Source organism: Catharus ustulatus, chromosome 23 (genome assembly GCF_009819885.2).
Source record: "Catharus ustulatus isolate bCatUst1 chromosome 23, bCatUst1.pri.v2, whole genome shotgun sequence".
Classification (NCBI taxonomy): Eukaryota; Metazoa; Chordata; class Aves; order Passeriformes; family Turdidae; genus Catharus; species Catharus ustulatus.
Window position 1 is genome coordinate 4,991,952 of NC_046243.1, and position 17,897 is coordinate 5,009,848.

Here is a 17,897-nt window from a genome sequence, read left to right on the forward strand (position 1 = left end):
GGCCCAAGATGGCGCCGGATCCTTCACGGCCTCTCGCGGCAGCTCGGGCCGTGACGTCACATCAGCGCGCCCGCGCGTCACGTGTCGGCGCGGTGACGTCACGCGCAGCGTCTCCCGCCGGTGAGCGGCGGCCGCAGCTGAGGGGTCCGTGAGGGGCCCGGGGGGACGGAGCGGAGCGGGGGCATCGCGGGACGGCCCCGCACGGGTGAGGGGGACGGGGCGGAGCGGGGGCATCGCGGGACGGCCCCGCACGGGTGAGGGGGACGGAGCGGAGCGGGGGGCATCGCGGGACGGCCCCGCACGGGTGAGGGGGACGGGGCGGAGCGGGGGCATCGCGGGACGGCCCCGCACGGGTGAGGGGGACGGAGCGGAGCGGGGGCATCGCGGGACGGCCCCGCACGGGTGAGGGGGACGGAGCGGAGCGGGGGGCATCGCGGGACGGCCCCGCACGGGTGAGGGGGACGGAGCGGCGCGGGGGCATCGCGGGACGGCCCCGCACGGGTGAGGGGCCCTGAGGGTGTTCGGGCATGTCGCTGCCTGGGGGCTCCGGGCAGTTGTTGCCGGAGTTACCGCTCTGCTGGGGCTGTCCTGGCTCTGCCGGGCCCGGCGGGATCTCGGGGTGCCGGTGCTCTGTGCGGTACCGGCTGTGCTTGCGGGGGTTGGCGCTGCCGGGCTCGGGTCGGTGAGGGCGGCGGGGCTCGGCGGTGACCGCCCTGTGCCCGCAGGTGTCCGCCCTTTGTGCTGCGCGTGTCCCACAGCGGCGGATCCATGTCTTTCCTTGTAAGTAAACCCGAGCGCATTAGGGTGAGTGTTGAAGATCTTCCAGCTTCCCTCGTGTCTCGGTGAACGAGCCTTGCGCGTGTGCAGAGCGGCCGGGCCTGGAGAGCACCAGAAGGGCACAGGAAAAGTGATTTTAGGGTTGGTTATAGGAAATGGGTCGGTGTGCAAGCAGCGCTGGTCACAAACCCTGCACTAAAGCCTTCACTGCTCGCACGTACACTTGTGTCTTCTTGGGACAGAGGGGCTGGAACGGGCTTTGCAGGGAAGAAAAAGGACCATAATGCTGGTTATTTTCAGTGGTTCTTTAAGAAGTAAAGAGCTCCTCACCTGTGTCACAATGGGGTTTTTGTTCCTTCACTTTGCTTGCAAAGCTAAACATAACAGCTTTGTTTAATTCTGCTTTCCCAAATGAGGAAATTTCCAGCAGAACCACTTCTAACGCTTTCAAATGGTATTCTTACATACAGGTTTTGGGAAGTTTTGAGTTATCATCATGTAAAGAGTCTTTGGTGCTTTCTAGGACCGGCTTCCTGTGCACTGAACATCCGTTGTTTATTAAATTATTTTGCTAAGTAATAAATTCTACCATGGGGAGTGTTTGTGATTGATGATTTAACTTTGTGATCCACACTCTGCAAGCTTAAAATCTCCTTTTCTGTTGTATCCTATGTGTGTATGTTATTTGAACTGCAGTATTAGTGCTAGAAACACTCCTCTGCACAACTTAATGCTTGCTGTGAATTCTGGAAGAGAACAACAGCTTTGGGATATTTACATTCTAATTTTGCATTCATTCAATAGATATATAACCTAAGTATTTGAATTCTCAAAGATATCATCTCCTTGTAACTAGTGAAAGCATTTTTTAAAACTTATTACAATAAAAACCCAGCTTATATCTGGCTACATGAGGGAGTTGTGGCATCCTGATTATCTTTGCTGTATGTGCATGTATAAAAACTTGATTGAATGATTTAAAATGGTGTTAACTTTATTGCAAGTGCATGTTGATTTGGGATAACAGCATAATAATAATAATAATAATCACAATCACAGAATGAGTGTGGGTGCTGGGTGCATGGCCTTGGCACAAAGAGGATTTGCAAAGGGAGAATGTCTCTGGTGATGCAGCACATCAGCTTCAGACACAGTATACACGTGTATATATATGTGATACAGTACAATCATTGAAGTTTGGGGTTCTTTTCTTGTGGGGAAGGGGAGAAGAAACGTTCCTGTAGATGGACTAACTGACTGTGTGGAGAATTTTTATTTTTTCAGCGGTGGGTGTCTGAGAAGTTCATTGTTGAGGGGTTAAGAGAGTTCGAGCTGTTTGGAGGTAAGTTTTCCTCTTGTTTACTGACATTGCTAGGAATGTTTTATTTTAGCTGTAAAGCTTGATCATTTGATACTAAAGATGTATCTCATCACTAAAAGAGATGCTTAAATCTCCTGGTAAATCCAGGTACTCAAGCTGGCTAAGCCCAGAAATTCAACGTGGAAGTGTCCAAGCTCTAGCAAGTTATTTGGAAATCATTTCCATGTTGATAGCAGCTCTAAATTAGTTCTGTATTGCTTAGCATAAACACATTTTTTTTCATGTGCAAAAGATGGATTTGGGGTTTAGGAAGGTTAATTATAATTTTCTGAGCTAAAATGGATTTTGAAGCTGTTGTCTCCCCAGGAGCTGATGGGTTTGTGCTCTGCTTTTGCATAACAAACATAGCTGCCCACTAGGATGCAGAATTCCTGATCAATGACACAGAAAATAAAGAGAGCACAGGAAGTAGTCTAGATTTTGAGCTTCTAGGTGGAGTAAAGGAATTTTTATTACTTTGAATAATATTAGATAGTTTCTTCTATATTTAAGAGTCATCTTTGAATGTGTTTATGGTCACAGAATTGTTTGGGTTGGAAGGGACCTTTAAAGATCACCAACCCCTGCAATAAGCAGTGACCTGACAGAAGGTTAATGTTTAGTTATATTTTAAAAATTGTCACTTTACCTTTATGTCAGATATACAAACAGTAGCACTGTGTGAATCTTTGATCCTGTACATGTACTGCAACATGACTGGTGTTGCTGTTTTGTGTGCAAATTAAATGTCTTTGTGTAAAACAAAAATATATTTGATATCAGAAGGGGTCATCTAAGGTTATTTGCTTAGTTTTCCAACTATATTTTAATGGGTATCTGCTGAACACAACATGGTGAACAATTAATTTCTTTACTCCAGAGCAGCCTCCGGGTGACTCTCGGAGAAAAGTAAGTGACTTGTGCAGGCTGTGGTGCTGTGGTTCATTGCATGGAGATTATTCCTTGTGGAAGTTTGATTTTTCTTTTTATCTTAGTTATATATCTCATCTCTGTATTTACCTCTACAAGTGTGGAAACAGGTTTCACCCTGGAGTGGAGATTTTGGTGTGTGGTTTTCAAACCATTGGTGATAATTCAAAAATTTAAACTCAGTCTCTTGGATTTCTATTTGTTTGTCATTCTCCTCCCTCCAGCCCCTCAAGGGTCTCATTTTGAGTTATTTAGTTCTGATCCTTCAGAGAAGGAAGGGTTTAGTTTTGTGGAACTTCTGAAAAGCATTTGTTTTGCAGGCCCTGATTGCTCATTGTCTGGTTCATAATGAGCATGTAACACATAAAATATCACAATTTATAGTAGAGTATCTTAATCTAAGTGATTCCTCACCTCCACACCCCACAGTTGTGCAGGTGTTGCTCTAGTTTAAGCTAATTACAAACACCAATTAAGTGCGATTTGACCATAAAATCATAGACATTGTGTCACTTCAAGCTGCTTGTAATTGATTTTTGTGTCACTGTCTGTAATTTATTGGCACAAACAAGGCTCAAAATAGGGGATGTATGTGGAATGTTTTGTATAGAATTGAGTAAATTCACACCTTTTTTAAAATTACTGAGTGCTAGACGTACTTGGCTGGAAGCAAATTGAGATTAGCATCTGTTTTGTTTTTTTCCAAGGGTTTTCTCTGGGCTTAGTCACTTATGCTGATTCTCATTTTTATCTTTTTACAGCTAAATAAAAGCCTGTTTTTTTCCATCAGGGCTCTAGAGAAAAGTACATAATTTGGGGAGTGGGGGTGGGAGGAAAATTTTTGTTCCTTATGCTGTAGTGAGAGAGGGAGTGAGGAGGTGGAGGGGAAGACAGCAGAACCAAACTGATCTGCCCTAACTCAGTGAATGTCATTTGGCAAATGCAGATCCTTGCAAGCATCACATAACTGATTGTTACAGCATTTACAACAGCAGTTGCCTTTGAAAGATTAATTTCCTTGAAATCTATCTCCAACCAAACCGGACTCCCAAGCCAAAAGCCAGCTCCAAATGAATGCCATGCCATAAAACTGGTCATGTGGGACTTCATTTTGCAGCTGCTTTTGACCATACACCAAAAATTGTCCTGTGTGAAACCACTGAGGAGCTTTTTTGCAGTATCTCATAAATGACATTTCAGTTTAACTTTCTTTTTGTAAGCTGTTGTATGATGTTGATGAATTTCTGGTCAAGCTCCTTTTGCATTAACTCTGTTGTTGGTCACATGAGGAGGGGTGAGTGAAGACCTCATAGTGGAAGACTTTCAATAGGGAATTCACAGCATTTTTCCATTACTGCACAGCCTACACCATTAATAAGATTAAATTTATTTAATTCTTTGCATCTGTTTTGTTGGCTTGTGCTCTCCCTGGAGTGGACTTTAACAAAACAAACCACTTACATGTCGCTCAGTGTCTCACCAGCTGTCACTGCTCCATGACTGCTTCCCAGCCTCCTGCTTCCATCTCCCTGGTGCTGCCTGTCTGCTTCAGAGGTTTCTGTCTGCCTGTGTGTCTGTCCTGGCAGTCTTGCTGCTGACAGGACTGTGTGAAACTGCTGAAAGAAGTAATGAGTGATACAGCTGAGATCAGAATGGAAAGGTCTCTTCAGCAGGAGTCTGAAATCCTGAGTGGGAAGTTGCTCCTGTTCTGAGCCAAGGAACAGCACTGTGGTGTTCACTAAAAGAGAGGATCTGGGAATGCTGCTCCCAGGGGTTTTAGCTTTGCTGAAATGGGACTGACTTGAGCTGAAATTGTACCACAAATCTTAATGTTGGCCTTTTCCCTTAAGGAAGATAGAGCTATTTTAAAGGTAGGCAGTGTGCTGTTCAAAGCCAGTTAAAAAGGTGGAACTTGTTCAGTGTGGCTCTGATTTCCTCCCAAAGTACACTTAGAGGTCATTGACAGTAAACTCCTGTCTGTGCTCTCTGCACTGCATTTACCTGGGCTGGGGGTAGGACAGCAAGTTCCTTGGTTTTCAGCTGTCACTGTGTTGTTCCCATCCTTCAGTGATGGAGATAAAAAATGGAGTCTGCTGTCATGGTAGGAAAAGGCACAAACCTTTTCTGCTTCATGTACCACGAGAAAGGTCTGATAAAGGGCGTTTGAAGTTGATGAAGAATGAGGTGGAAAAATTGAGCTGGTGTTCCAAATGCCAGGAGGAGTTAATGTGCTGGAAATTTGAGATAACTAAGGACAGCTTTAGATACAAAATAAATTTTAATCCCTGTTAGGATGCCCTCCTTGTGACTGTGGACATTTGAAGGAGTTGGAAGATATAAAAGAACTTGTAAGAACGTTGAAGTTTATCATCTGCAAAAGCCTGCAGGGGGAGATTGCAGTGTATGTAAATAAGGCAGAAAGCTTTATGTCAGATGGAGTGAGGGAAAGGTGACAGGCTTGGGAATGCTGCTTCCCTGGCTGCTGTGGGGGTGCTTCCCCCCCACTTTTTTTTTTAGAAGCATTTTTACTTTGCAGTTTTTGCTTTCATTTGGAGCTTCTCTTTTCATGTGCGTCTGATTTTTCTCCATCACTTGTACCATTCCAGCTGAGCAGCTTCTGCTGTGCTGGGCTTACCCTGGGTGAGCAGCTGAGAACCAGGAGCTGCCAGGAACACCAACAGTTACAGTGCAGGGAAGGGCTGGGAACAGCTTCCCTCTGCCTCAGGCTGCAGGATGGTGGCACACAAGTTTGTAATTCTAAGAGAAAGGCAGTTACTGTAAAGCAGAGTTTAGGCTGTCCAGGGGAGTAATAATTGGCATTATCCAAATATTCCTGAATAAAGTCTTGTTTACAGTGATTAACATCCACTTGTTACATGTTTTGTAACACAGATGTCTGGACCTTCTGAAATGAATTTCAATTGATAAATGACTATTTAAAATTATTTTGACAGCAATTAAATCCTCTTCTGTATTCCTATTATTTTGAAGTGTATGATGATATGAGGTGCAGATGATTTTTCCAGCGGGTGATTTTTATTTCCTTTGACCTGACTTCATTTTTTCCCTCAGACAAATGAGGCGAGCTCCGAGTCGATAGCTTCTTCCCCTAAAAGGGACACCATGAGCAACTTCCTGCCAGACAGCAGCTGCTATGAGTTGCTCACTATCATAGGTAATTCTGGAGGGCTGGAGGATCAGAGTCTGTTGTGTAAAGAAAATAATTTCTGCAGATTTGTTGTCCTTTCTTGACTGATTGCTTATTTTTGATATTGGGTGTCTGCATCTTTGATTTTAAAATCATTTGGGTAAAAAAATGAGGTGCCAGTCCTAAAGGTTTCACCTGAGAGGGGTACGTGGTGGGTCTGTGATGCTGGGGGTGCAGTACAGTCTAATCTCTGTTTCTGCCTCAGTCCTGAATTTGAAGGGCAGGATAATTCTGGCTGGGATTCCCCTCATGCCAAGGAGGGTGGTACCTGATGGAACAATTACTCTTTTACAAGGCCAAAAGTAGTTTGAGGGAGTGAGAGCAAAGATCGTTGAAGGGAAGGGGGCGGAGGAGTTCCTGCCAGTGCTTCCAAAAGCGTTGCTGAAGCTCCAGTGCTTTCTCTTTCAGGCAGAGGCTTTGAAGACTTGATGGTTGTGAACCTGGCCAGGTATAAACCCACAGGAGAGTATGTCACAGTCAGAAGAGTGAACCTGGAGGCCTGCACGAATGAAATGGTCACATTCTTGCAGGTAACACCACTCACCATGCAAGCTTAGAAGAGGACAGACAGCAGGAGCAGGGCCTATCAATATTGCAGTCATATTTCTGCATTTACTAAATTTAATCAAAATACCTTCTGTTTTAGGGGGAACTTCATGTTTCCAAGCTCTTCAACCACCCTAACATTGTGCCATACAAAGCAACTTTCATAGCTGACAATGAGCTGTGGGTAGTGACTTCTTTCATGGCCTATGGTGAGTGGAGAGGGGGGACCTTTTTCTGACCCTCATGCTCTGTGAAATGAAATTGAAGAGCTGAAGTGTCCTGGTCCTTTTGTTCTGACAAATGGTGTTTTGTTTCTTTCTAGGTTCTGCAAAGGATTTAATCTGTACCCATTTTACAGATGGGATGACTGAGCTGGCCATTGCTTACATTCTCCAAGGTGTCTTGAAAGCACTTGACTACATCCACCATATGGGCTATGTACACAGGTGCTGAAAAATGCATTGCTCATTTTCCTTCTTATGGAAGTTCTTGGGAACAATACTCAGAGTAGAGCAGAGGCTGGATCAGGAGACACAGAACACAATAAGTTTTGTATTTGCTGTTAGAGCAAATCAGTTTGATACTCATGGGAAGTGACATCACTGGTCTTACTAAGCTGCATGAAAGTGTCCTTGTGGAGCAGACTTACCCCAAAGACCACTGTGTATCTAAAATCACAATCCATAACGTTTAGTCCTGCATTTCTCCTTGCCACAGAAACATTCTTTGGGAACTTGCAAAGGGGATGAATAGAATCCTGTTAATTGATCTTTGCCCAGCATGTAAATATGTTAGGAGTCTCAGCCTGCTGGTAGGAAGCTGATCAGGTGTTGTCCCATGCTTGGTAAAGGCAGGGAACCTGACTGTTGTCCCTTCTCCCCAGGAGTGTTAAAGCCAGCCACATCCTGATCTCTGTCGATGGCAAGGTTTACCTGTCTGGCCTGCGCAGTAACCTGAGCATGATCAACCACGGGCAGCGACTCAAAGTTGTTCATGACTTCCCCAAGTACAGCATCAAAGTGCTGCCTTGGCTCAGCCCTGAGGTTTTGCAGCAGGTGTGTTTAAAAGAAACTGCTTGTGTTTAGTGGCGTGTTGTATCTGTATAATTTTGTGAGCTCTTAGGTCAAATTGAAGAGGTGTAGGGTGGGAGACATGAGAGAACCTGCAGAGTTCTAGTGATGAGCTCTAGTCCCTTTTTCTTTTCTTTTTTATCTTAAACCCAGTGCTCCCTAGCAAGGGGAAGGGTACATGAATGCAAGCAGAAAGAAGGGGAGAGGTTAAAGGAAACAGATTTGGGATGGATGCAGGGCATGTGGGTAGAATTTGATCTAGTTGACTCAATAGTTTAATTGTAGGCACCTCAACAGGTCTCATTAACAAAGTGTTCCATCAGATATGAGTGACCCAGGGCAGATGCCATCCCTACAGGCTGGCTGATTCCAGTTACATAAATGTTTTAACAAACCAAAACCCTCACCACAATAAACCAGTCTATCTGTGGCCTGTGCTGTTCCTGTTCTATCTGGGTTTGTGGATTTGCAGTCGAATCATGGGTGTTGCCCATTCAATCACATCCAAGTCCCTGAAGCTGATTTTTCTTCTCCTTTTCACATAGAATCTGCAGGGTTACGATGCAAAGTCTGACATTTACAGCGTGGGGATAACAGCCTGTGAGCTGGCCAATGGGCACGTCCCATTTAAAGACATGCCTTCTACTCAGGTGAGGTTTGCAAGCTCCTTTCTCGTCCTTCATCCTGGCACCTGGAATGTTGTCCTGCTGGGGGATGTGAACACAGAGGGGTGTCCTGTCTGCACAAATGGGCAGCCTTAACTGAGTGGGGTGTTCCTTGTGCCCTGCTCCTCCAGATGCTGTTGGAAAAGCTGAATGGAACCGTTCCCTGCCTGCTGGACACCACCACCATCCCTGCTGACGAGCTGACGATGAAGACGTCGCGCTCCAGCGCCAACTACGGCATGGCGGAGAGCACGGCCCCGAGCAACGCGCGCGCGGCCAACGGGGAGCCAGCCCTGCACCCCTACCTGCGCACCTTCTCCTCCTACTTCCACAACTTCGTGGAGCAGTGCCTGCAGAGGAACCCCGACTTCAGGTAAAGCCAGCTGGAAGCTGCTCTCCCTCCCTGTGCTGTTCTAGGGCTGGGTAAACTACGGGAGTTAGAAATTATTTGTGGTTTTGTTTCTGAAAGTGTGGAGTGAGGATGTGCCTCATCTGTGCAGGAGAGCAGCCCAAGTGTGTAGAAGGAGCAGCATTTTCACTTTGAGCACTTCCTGTATGAGAACCTGGGGAGTGCCTTTGCCTTCCTTGGGGATGAGTGGTGCTGCACATGAAAAAAGTAACTTGTGTTTCTGGCCCTGGTGAGACCATGTTTGCCCAGTTCCCATCACTGCAAACGGCTGCTCCTCAGCCAGCAGAGAGCAATGATGAGAAATGGTCAAAGCTGCGTTTTTCTTTGTAGTGAGGGCCTGTAGCCATGACAGACACTTGAGGGTGCCCCACTGCTGTAACTTAAAGGTTAGAAGAAGGAGGTTGAACTTCTTGCATAAAATATTACATGATTGTAAATACCTAATAAGCACTGCTACTACTGAAAAAAGGGAGATACCTAACAGCTGAGAAATGGGAGAGGCAGGAAGGATCCTGGTCTTTTCTTATTCGCTCTACCTGATTCAAGCACTGACTCATTTTCTTGTGTCCTTCTCTCATTCTACCTCCCTTACACAGGCCAAGTGCAGGCACTCTGCTCAGTCACCCCTTTTTTAAGCAGGTAAGGAACTAATTTATCTACAGGTAAAGCACAGTGCTTTGCTTTGTCTTGCTGTGAGAGTGGGGATGTTGAATTTTCTGTGATTGGGAAGATTGTCAGTTTTTTCACTGTTTGTAGTGAAGTATGGTGATGGTCACATCCTCTGGGGAGGTGCTTGGGCTGTTCTTCTAAGAGAGGTTTTCAATCTGCCTCTCCTGGGAGCCACAACAGCTCTTCCCCTGCAGGCTGCCAAGTTCTGGGGCGAGGCAGTTCTGACCTACTCCTTAGTGAGGCCAGAGGGTGCCCTGTGTTTCCTGGCTGTTGTTTGTGTTGTTGAGTGCAGTGCTGGCTGTGGAGCAGCAGCTGAGCAGCCCCTTGTGCTCATCCTGTCCTTGCTGTGCAGATCAAGCGCCGCGCGTCCGAAGCACTCCCTGAACTCCTGCGCCCTGTCACCCCCATCACCAATTTGGAAGGGACACTGCCCCAGGATCCCAGCGGCATCTTTGGGTTGGTATCAAATCTGGAGCAGCTGGACGTGGATGACTGGGAATTCTAGAAAAATAGGGACTACACTGAGGAGCTTTCTGGACATTGTAATTTATTGGTCCTGTTCATAAAAGCTGATGAATGTTACACACAGGAGAGTTTACAGGTCCTTGGGAAGGAACTTCAACTGCCTGTTTACTTAAGAAGTAGCCTGGATACAAAAGGACAGACTGAGCTGGTGAAAGGATCGACCCAAGGAGCTGTGGAATGTTCCAGGAGGTGCAGTGCCTGGAGCCCCCATTCTTCCAGCTGAGCACTGGCAGAGCACTCGGGGGGGTTGAGTGAGTCTGTGTAGTTATGGTCTCTATTTATGTGTTTCTAAAAATCACTGGCTTCCTCACAGTTGAGGCTGCATGTCCCTGCCCTCTTTGGTTCTTTCTCTTTTAAGGGTGCCTTAGAGTTGAGGGGAGGTGGGCAGCTTTTAGTTTTGGGCATTCTCTTAGAACTAGTCATGTTCTATAACAGTGTTGTCATAGGGCAAGTTTTAATGGGGGGGAAAGGGATTACGTGCTTAGTTACTGCTTTGTGATGAAAAATGGGAGATCAAAGACCAGCTGATGCCATTCCAGGCACTCCTGCTGCACTGGGCATTCCTCTGCAGCACTGGATTCTTCCAGTCTGGAGAGGGCTTCTCACTCAATGCTGAGCTCCAGGTCAGGCAGGGCCTTCCAGCCTCCCCTTCAGCTTCCTGGGTCACCAGAGCAGAGTGGATGCCTGTACAATGTACCAGCTTTTTTACCCCCTTCCCGTTGAACTTCATGTGAGCTGGGCTGGTTTCACAGCACCACTCTTACCTGCCTGTCCTCAGTGACTCACCCTGGCACAGAGGAAAAGGAAATTGATTTCCATGCTGATCACAACTCCTGTAAGAATTGAACTTTAACCTTTCCATTACTTTGCTGTTCTGCCTTCCCTCACTGACTGACAGGTGGAAGCTGCTCATGTGGCTCCCTGTGATTCATGGCTGTGTGACTCTGCCCTGCTGCTGTGGCAGCTCTCCCCCTTCTGTGGTGTTTGGTTTTTTTGGAGGTGTATTTAAGGCTTTTAGTTTGATTTTTTTCCAAGGACCATGGGTGCTGGAGGTCATCTGTTCTTCACTGAAGCACTGAGAATCCTTGTGTAGGTGCAGTTGGAGTAGTGGTGCTGGCAACAGGTCCTTCTTGTGTTTATAAACTGTACTTGAACCCAGACAAAGTTTGTTACTCTAGTTTTTTTCCAAAAGAAATAAAATATTTCTGAAGTTGTTTTTTAAGTCTGCTGTTTGTGCAGGATGATGGAGTGAATCACACAGGGAGAGAGGCTGGCTGTGCATGCTTGCTTTTCCCTCCTTAGTTTCATACAGCTCACAAGCTTGTGGCAGCTGCCTTCATGCTCCAGAAACATACTTCAGCTAAAGCAACAAGCTGCAAACACCTGCACTTGCTCTTTTCTGAGTTTCAGTAAAATTCTCCCAGTTGCAGGGGTGTTTGTTAAGACCAGGCCCAGTTCTGCTTCCTCCCTAGGGTCAGGTTTGGCTCCTGATTTAATCTTGCTGTTAGTAAGAAGATATTAATTTCCTGGCTGGTTATGAAGTCTTACAAGCAGGGCTGATTAGAGGTGTGTAGCCCACTGAGTTCCAGGAACCAAGACAGGAGGGAATAAATGCCCAGTAACTGCAGTGCTCCAGCCTGCTTGCCCACAAATTAACATTTTTAGGGTGAAGGATGAACTTATTTCTAATCCCTGCCCATGCCTGCAGTTTACTCCATTCTCAAAGATTAGGGTTTAAATTAGCTTTGTTTCATGCTTACACAGCAGCAGGATCTGTGCACAGTCAGGAGTGTAACAGCAGCACCATGGTCAGAAGCAGCAGTAGGAAGTAACTGAACATTCACCCTCCTTCCCAGCTGCACTGGGGTTCTGGGGGTAGCAGAAGGCTCCCTCAGCCCTTGAGTCTTACCTGTCCTGCCTCGTGCCCCCCACGGCAGCACAGGTGGGCACGGTTCAGTGGCTGCTGCTTGGACACACAACCTCTGGCTACAGCTGTGAGCTTTCTTTTCTCCTACAAAAACTTTATTCAGTTATGTACAAAATGTGTTTTGTTAGTGTGGATCCTCTTCATGCTCTGACTGTTGCTCTTCTTCCTCCCCTTTGTGTTTTTCCAATTTTGCCATGAGCTCTGAAAAACAGGAATGGGTATGATGAGGGTGCAGGGGCTGCCCCACCTCAGAGCCACAGCCCAGGTCCTGTGAACACCCAGCACCAGGGCAGCTACCAGAAATCCAAATCCCTTCCCTACAGAGCTTGGAGCCTCCCCTGTTTGCTGAGTCCAGGCAGGAGCTGTTGGAGTTGTTCCCTCAGTGCGTTAACTGCCCACACAGGCTGCTGCCTCTGCTCTCTCCAGTGCCTGATTTAATATTTCCTGACACTAACTGAGCTCTGCTGGCAGCCAGGAGCTGTGAACTGCAACTCAGGGCCAGGCCCAGCTGCAGGTGCCCCCCCAGGGTCCCGTTACCTTTGGCAGGGTTGAAGACCCCGTTGGTTTGCTTGTCGCAGACGTAGCAGCGCTGGGATTTGCGGTAGTGCTGCAGGGCACAGCTCTCACAGAAGTAGTGCCGACACCTGTACAGAGACACAGAGGTGACTGTGAGCCACCAGGCACCATCACTGTGTCCTGGAGTCAGGAACCACTGACTGCTGGTCACAGGGACAGCAAGGGTGGAAATGACCTCCAGCCTTTGACCGAGCACCACCCTGTCACCCAAACCAGGCAGCAGTTGTGGAAATCTAAAAAATGCTTGAGGTCCCTTCCATGGGGGTGCTCCAGAGGCAGCTGTGAGGCTCCCTGCCTCGCACAGGATTCCCCACCCACCCGAAATCCAGGACAGACAAGCAGGTTCCACCCACAGCCCATGGGCTGGGTTTGTCTTTGCCTCAATAGTGAATGAATGAATGAATGAATGAATGGCTCCTCATGCCACTTACTTGGTGACCACGGGGTTCTTGAAGGAACCTCTGCAGATGAAGCATTTGAAAGGCATGTCCTCTTCATCACTGCTCACCTCGTAGTTTTCATCATCTGCAGAACACAAGGTGAACCAGAGTGGAGTGAGAGGAGAGGCCAGCCCAGCCCAAGTGTGGGGCATGAAATAAATAAGGGGAGAGTGCAGCAGGTGGGATTCAGTCTCTGCTGGAAACAATGGAGCTCTGGCATCTGGATATTGCTGTCAGTAACATGTGTGGGACTGTGCTATAATTAGGGCTAATGAGCCAGCAGGCCTGTTGCTCATCTCAGGAGAAAATTCTACTTCACCCACCCACTCACTGCTATAAAGAGAAACATCCTCCAGCCCCCTCCTGTTTTTCAGACTTTGTTCCAAACCAGCTGCCACCAAGCTCTGGCTCCAAGTGAGCAGAGAACAGCCTCCATTTGCACAGTAGCCCTTATGAGCCTTGGGCCACAGTTATGGACAGAGTGACAAATGCCACCCCAGCTCCTGGGCATCTGGGGGACAGAGGGCCCCAGCTCGCTGCTGGGACCCGCACAGCAGAGCTCTGTCCTTCACAGAGAGCCAGGGGTTGGCTCTGCAGCTCTGCCCTGCACTCAGTGCTCCTGGCCCTGAGCTTTTCCTGCAGCAGGAGCTGCACAGCTCTGCAGTGTGAGGGCAGCAGGGCCGTACCGTTGACGCCGTAGCGGCCTTCGTCCAGCTCCCGTTCGATCTGCCAGCCGTGCTTGTAGTCCGAGCGGTCGTGCAGGAACTTGCAGCTGTCTGAGCAGCACAAAGAAAGAGGAAATAAGACAGGCTGCAAGGGCAGAGTGTCACCAGGACACCTCATTCCAGGGCAGCCTGAGCTTTGCCCAGCAGGATAAATGATTGCTCCTTCTCCAGGGCAGCAGGAAGCTCCTGGAGCAGGTATGGGGTTCCTCAGTGCTGACAGGCTGTGAGGATCATCCTCTGTGTGCCACAGGGACACTTCCAGCAGTTATGCACATGGCAAGTGGGATCAGGGATGGGAAAACCCACCCCTCACATAGACACAATACTGTAAGAATGTGGGTCACTGGAACATCCCAGTATAACCATGGATCAGAGGCTTTCAGAAAGGCCAGCACAAATGACAACCCTCCAGAAGGGTCTGTGACAGCCTCAGCACCCCAAAACGGGGTCACAGGTGGGATGGATCCCTGTGCACAGCTGGTGCTGAGCTGCAGACACGAGGCACTCACCCCCAAAGCCACAGAAGCCAGTCTCTTTGTAGTCCTTGCAGATGTCGGGCTGGTAGTCCCAGCGCACCGTGGCCCGCAGGTGCTCTGGAGCACGGATGGGGCCTTTCCTGAGAGGGGACAGAGGGCTCAGCCTGGCTGCAGCGTGGCCCAGGAGCCACTGGCCAGAACCAGACGCTGGTCAGGCACAAACTGGCAGTGACAGCAGAGTTCCAGCCCAAACACTGCCCTGGGATGGTGCCCCCCGAGGCTCATCCCAACCCACCTGACCATCCCTGAAGAGGCATTTCCCATTGATGTGTCCTTGGGCTTCACATACTTCTGGTAGTTGTTAATACCACGGTAAATTTTATCATCTTCCTTTCCTCTCAGCTCCTAGGAAAGCAGGAAGAGATGATTTAGGATCAGGAGAGCTTCATGACATGGATTAATTGTCACCACTGTGACACCAGTCATCCTTCCCACCCCGCCCTCCTCAACACCAAGATGGCAATAAAGCCACAAAACTCCCCTTCCTTCCAGGGAAGACTCCAACTCCTCTTGGTGTGCAGAGGGGATGAGTGAAGCACAGGCTCTCCTGCTGCAGAGCACGAGTTCCCAAGGAGCAAGGCTCACTCACCTCCTGGATTTTCTGGCTGCGCTCAAAAATGGCCTGGGCATCCTTCTCCTTCTCGGTGTCCAGTTCATACACTGCTGTGGCTCCCATGTCTTCTGGGCCAACAGGTTTCTGAAAAGCAAGGGAAACTTGTGGTCCAGGGGTTCCCTCCACTCTTGCAGGACAGAGAGTTCCTTGGCTACCTGAAGGGTTGTCACAGAACAAGAACTGGACACACCTGCTTTATCTCCTGGCATTTGCTAGGGAGAGCTCACCAGACTCCAGCCTAGTGTGTGCAGAGCCAGAGTCTTAACTCCCCATTGCTCCCAAATTTTAGCCTGCAGTCAGGGAACACTTATTTTACTCCTTCACACTGAGCCCCAGCTCAGCTGGAAGCCCCACTCAGCTCACCCATGTCCAACACTTCAGTCATTCCTGCCCACACACAGGATGTTACTGAGCTTCTGACCCAACTGGGGGTGGCCAGAATTCAGTTTCAACACAGTGATCTGGTTTAGAGTCCTCTTTAATGGACCGAACAGATACCTATTCCCAGCTTTTATCACATCTTCAAGAACAGCTGCACAGAAACCAGAGAATAATGACAGCCAGCCTCAATTAAATACAAATCCAACTTAGGTGCCAAAAGCTTGTGGAGTCCCAAAGCTGCCACCTCCTCCCATCCCCTCCCATTCTCTGCAGAAAGTTGGGCAAAGCAAACGCTGCCTCCCTTGGGAGCAGCCAAAGATGGTCTAACACTGAAAACACAAACACAACAGTTGAGCAAACCTGATGCAACTGCTCCCTCTCCCGAAAAATCTGTGCGGTGTTGGGCAAGCCCAGTGGCATGCTGGAGTTTTAACTCTCACTTTAGAGGGAAAGACCTCCCGTGGAGGGAAGGACTATCAGAATAAACCCAGCACAAGGTGCTTGGCTATTAAGAGGGGACAGAGAGGTGCATTAATAAGAATGTCCAATCCCACGTTTAGAGTGGCAGATTGTGACAGTGAGGAGTGGGATCCCCAGTTCCACCTGAGCTGACAGCCGAGCCCCTGCTGCCCGTCCTTACCGCCGACCTGGTGGATTTGTAGGTGACGCCGATCTCCTTGGCAGGATCCTCATCCTCGCTGCTGCTCGGAGCATAGTCTGGCCTCTCCCTGGCACAGCGCCTGGTCTGGGGAAGGACAGCAGGGATGGGGATCCGGCAGAGTCCGGCAGAGCCTGAGCAGCGCGGGCAGCCCCGGGCGGAGCAGGGGAGCTCCCGGAGCTCCCGGAGCTCCCTTTACCTTCTGGATCATGGGGTTGGGGGCGTCCCGCCGCCGCTCCTTCCGCACCACGGTGCTGCCCTCCTCCCCGCTGCTCTCTGCGGGGAAAGGCGGCCTGAGGGGCCCGGCCCGGGGGACACGGACACGGCCCGAGGGACACGGACACGGCCCGGCCTGGGGGGCACGGCCCGGCCCGGCCCGAGGCAGCCCCTGCCCCACGAACACCCAACAATCCCAGCGCTGCCCCAAGGTTCCTGGAGCTCGGGCAGCCTTGCGGCCGCGACCATTCCCTGGGAGCCTGTTCAGTGCCCGACCACCCTCCAGGGGAAGAACGTTCTCCTAACTCCAACCCAGATCCCGGGACACCGCTGCAGGGCTCCTCGCCGCCCTCCGCCGCACCACACGGGCCGGGCAGCGCAGCCGAGCCCCGCGGGACAGCGCGGACAGGCCCTCCCTGCCCTCCGCACCGCCCCAGCCCGGCTCCCCGGCTCCCCACAGCCCTCACCCCGCTCCTGGTCGCTGCCGGGCCGTTTCCGCCGGCCGCTGCCCGCGGCTCGGACCCGCTTCTTGAACACAAAGCTGCAGACGCCGCTCTGCTCCGCCATGCTGTGCCGCCGATGCCGCGGCGCTGGGCAGAGCGGCCCCGGGGCGGCGGGCGCGGGCAGCGCCCCCTGCGGGCACGGAGGGCTCAGCGCGCCGCGGTCCGGCTGTCCCCGGTCCCGGGTTCCGATCCCCCATCCCCGGCCCCGGGTTCCGATCCCCCATCCCCGGTCCGGGGTTCCGATCCCCCATCCCCGGCCCCGGGTTCCGATCCCCCATCCCCGGCCCCGGGTTCCGATCCCCCATCCCCAGTGCGGGGTTCCGATCCCCCATCCCCGGTCCCGGGTTCCGACCCCCCATCCCCGGGCGGGTACAGGCAGGGACCGCGGCATGAGCCACGGCCCATGGAGGGCTGAGCGTGGGCACGTGTGTGTACATGTGTGTACACGTGTGTATATGTATGTACGTGTGTGTATATGTGTGTACATGTGCTTACATGTATGTGCGCGTGTGTATATGTGCGTACATGTGTGTACGTGTGTGTACATGTGCGTGCATGTGTGTATATATGTGTGCATGTATGTACATGTGTGTGTACATGTGTGAGCACAAAGGACAGTGAAGTTCCACCATCAGAGGAAAGTCCTCCCGGTGATTAACAGTCCTAGCAAACAGGATAATTAGTAAGCTGACAAACGAGCTGATTCTGAGCGATAGGACTGGTACCAGCTGTGAGGATGGGAGGCCTCTCTGAGCACCAGCCTTTTCCCCAGATTTGTGAGGTTTTCACCACGATAAGCAGCGATTGTTGTGGGTCCTGTGCTCGTTCACTTCCCACGCTCCTGCCCTGGTTCTGGGTGCTGGATGCTCCTGTCCCCTGCCCTGCCGGAGCCCAGCTCTGCATTCTCCGGTCTCTGCATTCTCCGGTCTCGGCATTCTCTGGTCCCTGTGTGTGCCCGTCCCGCGGCTGCCTCACATCTGGAGTGCAATTCCTCATTTATCTGCACTGGGTGGCAGCGAGCCTGTTCAGCACAGATGCTCTTTGGGCACTGCAGAGCGGCAGAGGTGGTAAATCACATCCCTGCGGTCTCCTTGCCCAGGAAACACTCCTGTGAATTCCTCAGTTGTGTTTTTTGTACAGGGAATTACAGGCAAACTGCACAC

General features: G+C 50.1%; 2 protein-coding genes across 10 annotated transcripts; one reads left to right on the forward strand and one right to left on the reverse strand.

Moving 5' to 3' along the window:
* The first annotated feature begins 117 nt into the window (after positions 1-117).
* On the forward strand, positions 118-11,381 carry STRADA (STE20 related adaptor alpha). 9 transcript variants are annotated; one of them, XM_033079007.1, is made up of 13 exons: positions 118-205; positions 726-804; positions 2,062-2,119; positions 3,018-3,046; positions 6,140-6,242; positions 6,684-6,805; positions 6,922-7,030; positions 7,144-7,267; positions 7,705-7,876; positions 8,437-8,541; positions 8,688-8,929; positions 9,562-9,604; positions 9,987-11,381. In XM_033079007.1, the coding sequence occupies exons 2-13, from the start codon at positions 769-771 to the stop codon at positions 10,137-10,139; spliced, it is 1,296 nt and encodes a 431-aa protein (XP_032934898.1). In that variant the 5' UTR covers positions 118-205; positions 726-768; the 3' UTR covers positions 10,140-11,381. The 9 variants fall into 9 exon arrangements, with proteins under 9 accessions (XP_032934898.1, XP_032934902.1, XP_032934906.1 ...); XM_033079011.1 differs by having other exon boundaries at positions 726-780; XM_033079010.1 differs by lacking the exon at positions 118-205 and adding an exon at positions 332-353.
* Positions 11,382-12,154: 773 nt separating this feature from the next.
* RNF113A (ring finger protein 113A) lies at positions 12,155-16,830 on the reverse strand. The gene is made up of 10 exons (XM_033079025.1): positions 16,699-16,830; positions 16,215-16,291; positions 15,998-16,102; positions 14,953-15,060; positions 14,599-14,708; positions 14,337-14,443; positions 13,789-13,878; positions 13,094-13,187; positions 12,624-12,730; positions 12,155-12,287 (listed from the first exon to the last, which is right to left on the reverse strand). The coding sequence occupies exons 1-10, from the start codon at positions 16,796-16,798 to the stop codon at positions 12,211-12,213; spliced, it is 975 nt and encodes a 324-aa protein (XP_032934916.1). The 5' UTR covers positions 16,799-16,830; the 3' UTR covers positions 12,155-12,210.
* Positions 16,831-17,897: the final 1,067 nt, after the last annotated feature.

Coding starts and splice junctions, on each gene's coding strand:
- STRADA (XM_033079007.1), top strand. CDS start 769: ATGTCTTTCCTTGTAAGTAAACCCGAGCGCATTAGG. Junction 3,047..6,139: donor CGGGTGACTCTCGGAGAAAA/GTAAGTGACTTG, acceptor TTTTTCCCTCAG/ACAAATGAGGCGAGCTCCGA. Junction 6,243..6,683: donor TGAGTTGCTCACTATCATAG/GTAATTCTGGAG, acceptor TTTCTCTTTCAG/GCAGAGGCTTTGAAGACTTG.
- RNF113A (XM_033079025.1), bottom strand. CDS start 16,798: ATGGCGGAGCAGAGCGGCGTCTGCAGCTTTGTGTTCAAGAAGCGGGTC. Junction 15,061..15,997: donor ACAAATCCACCAGGTCGGCG/GTAAGGACGGGC, acceptor CTTGCTTTTCAG/AAACCTGTTGGCCCAGAAGA. Junction 12,731..13,093: donor AAGAACCCCGTGGTCACCAA/GTAAGTGGCATG, acceptor GTCTCTGTACAG/GTGTCGGCACTACTTCTGTG.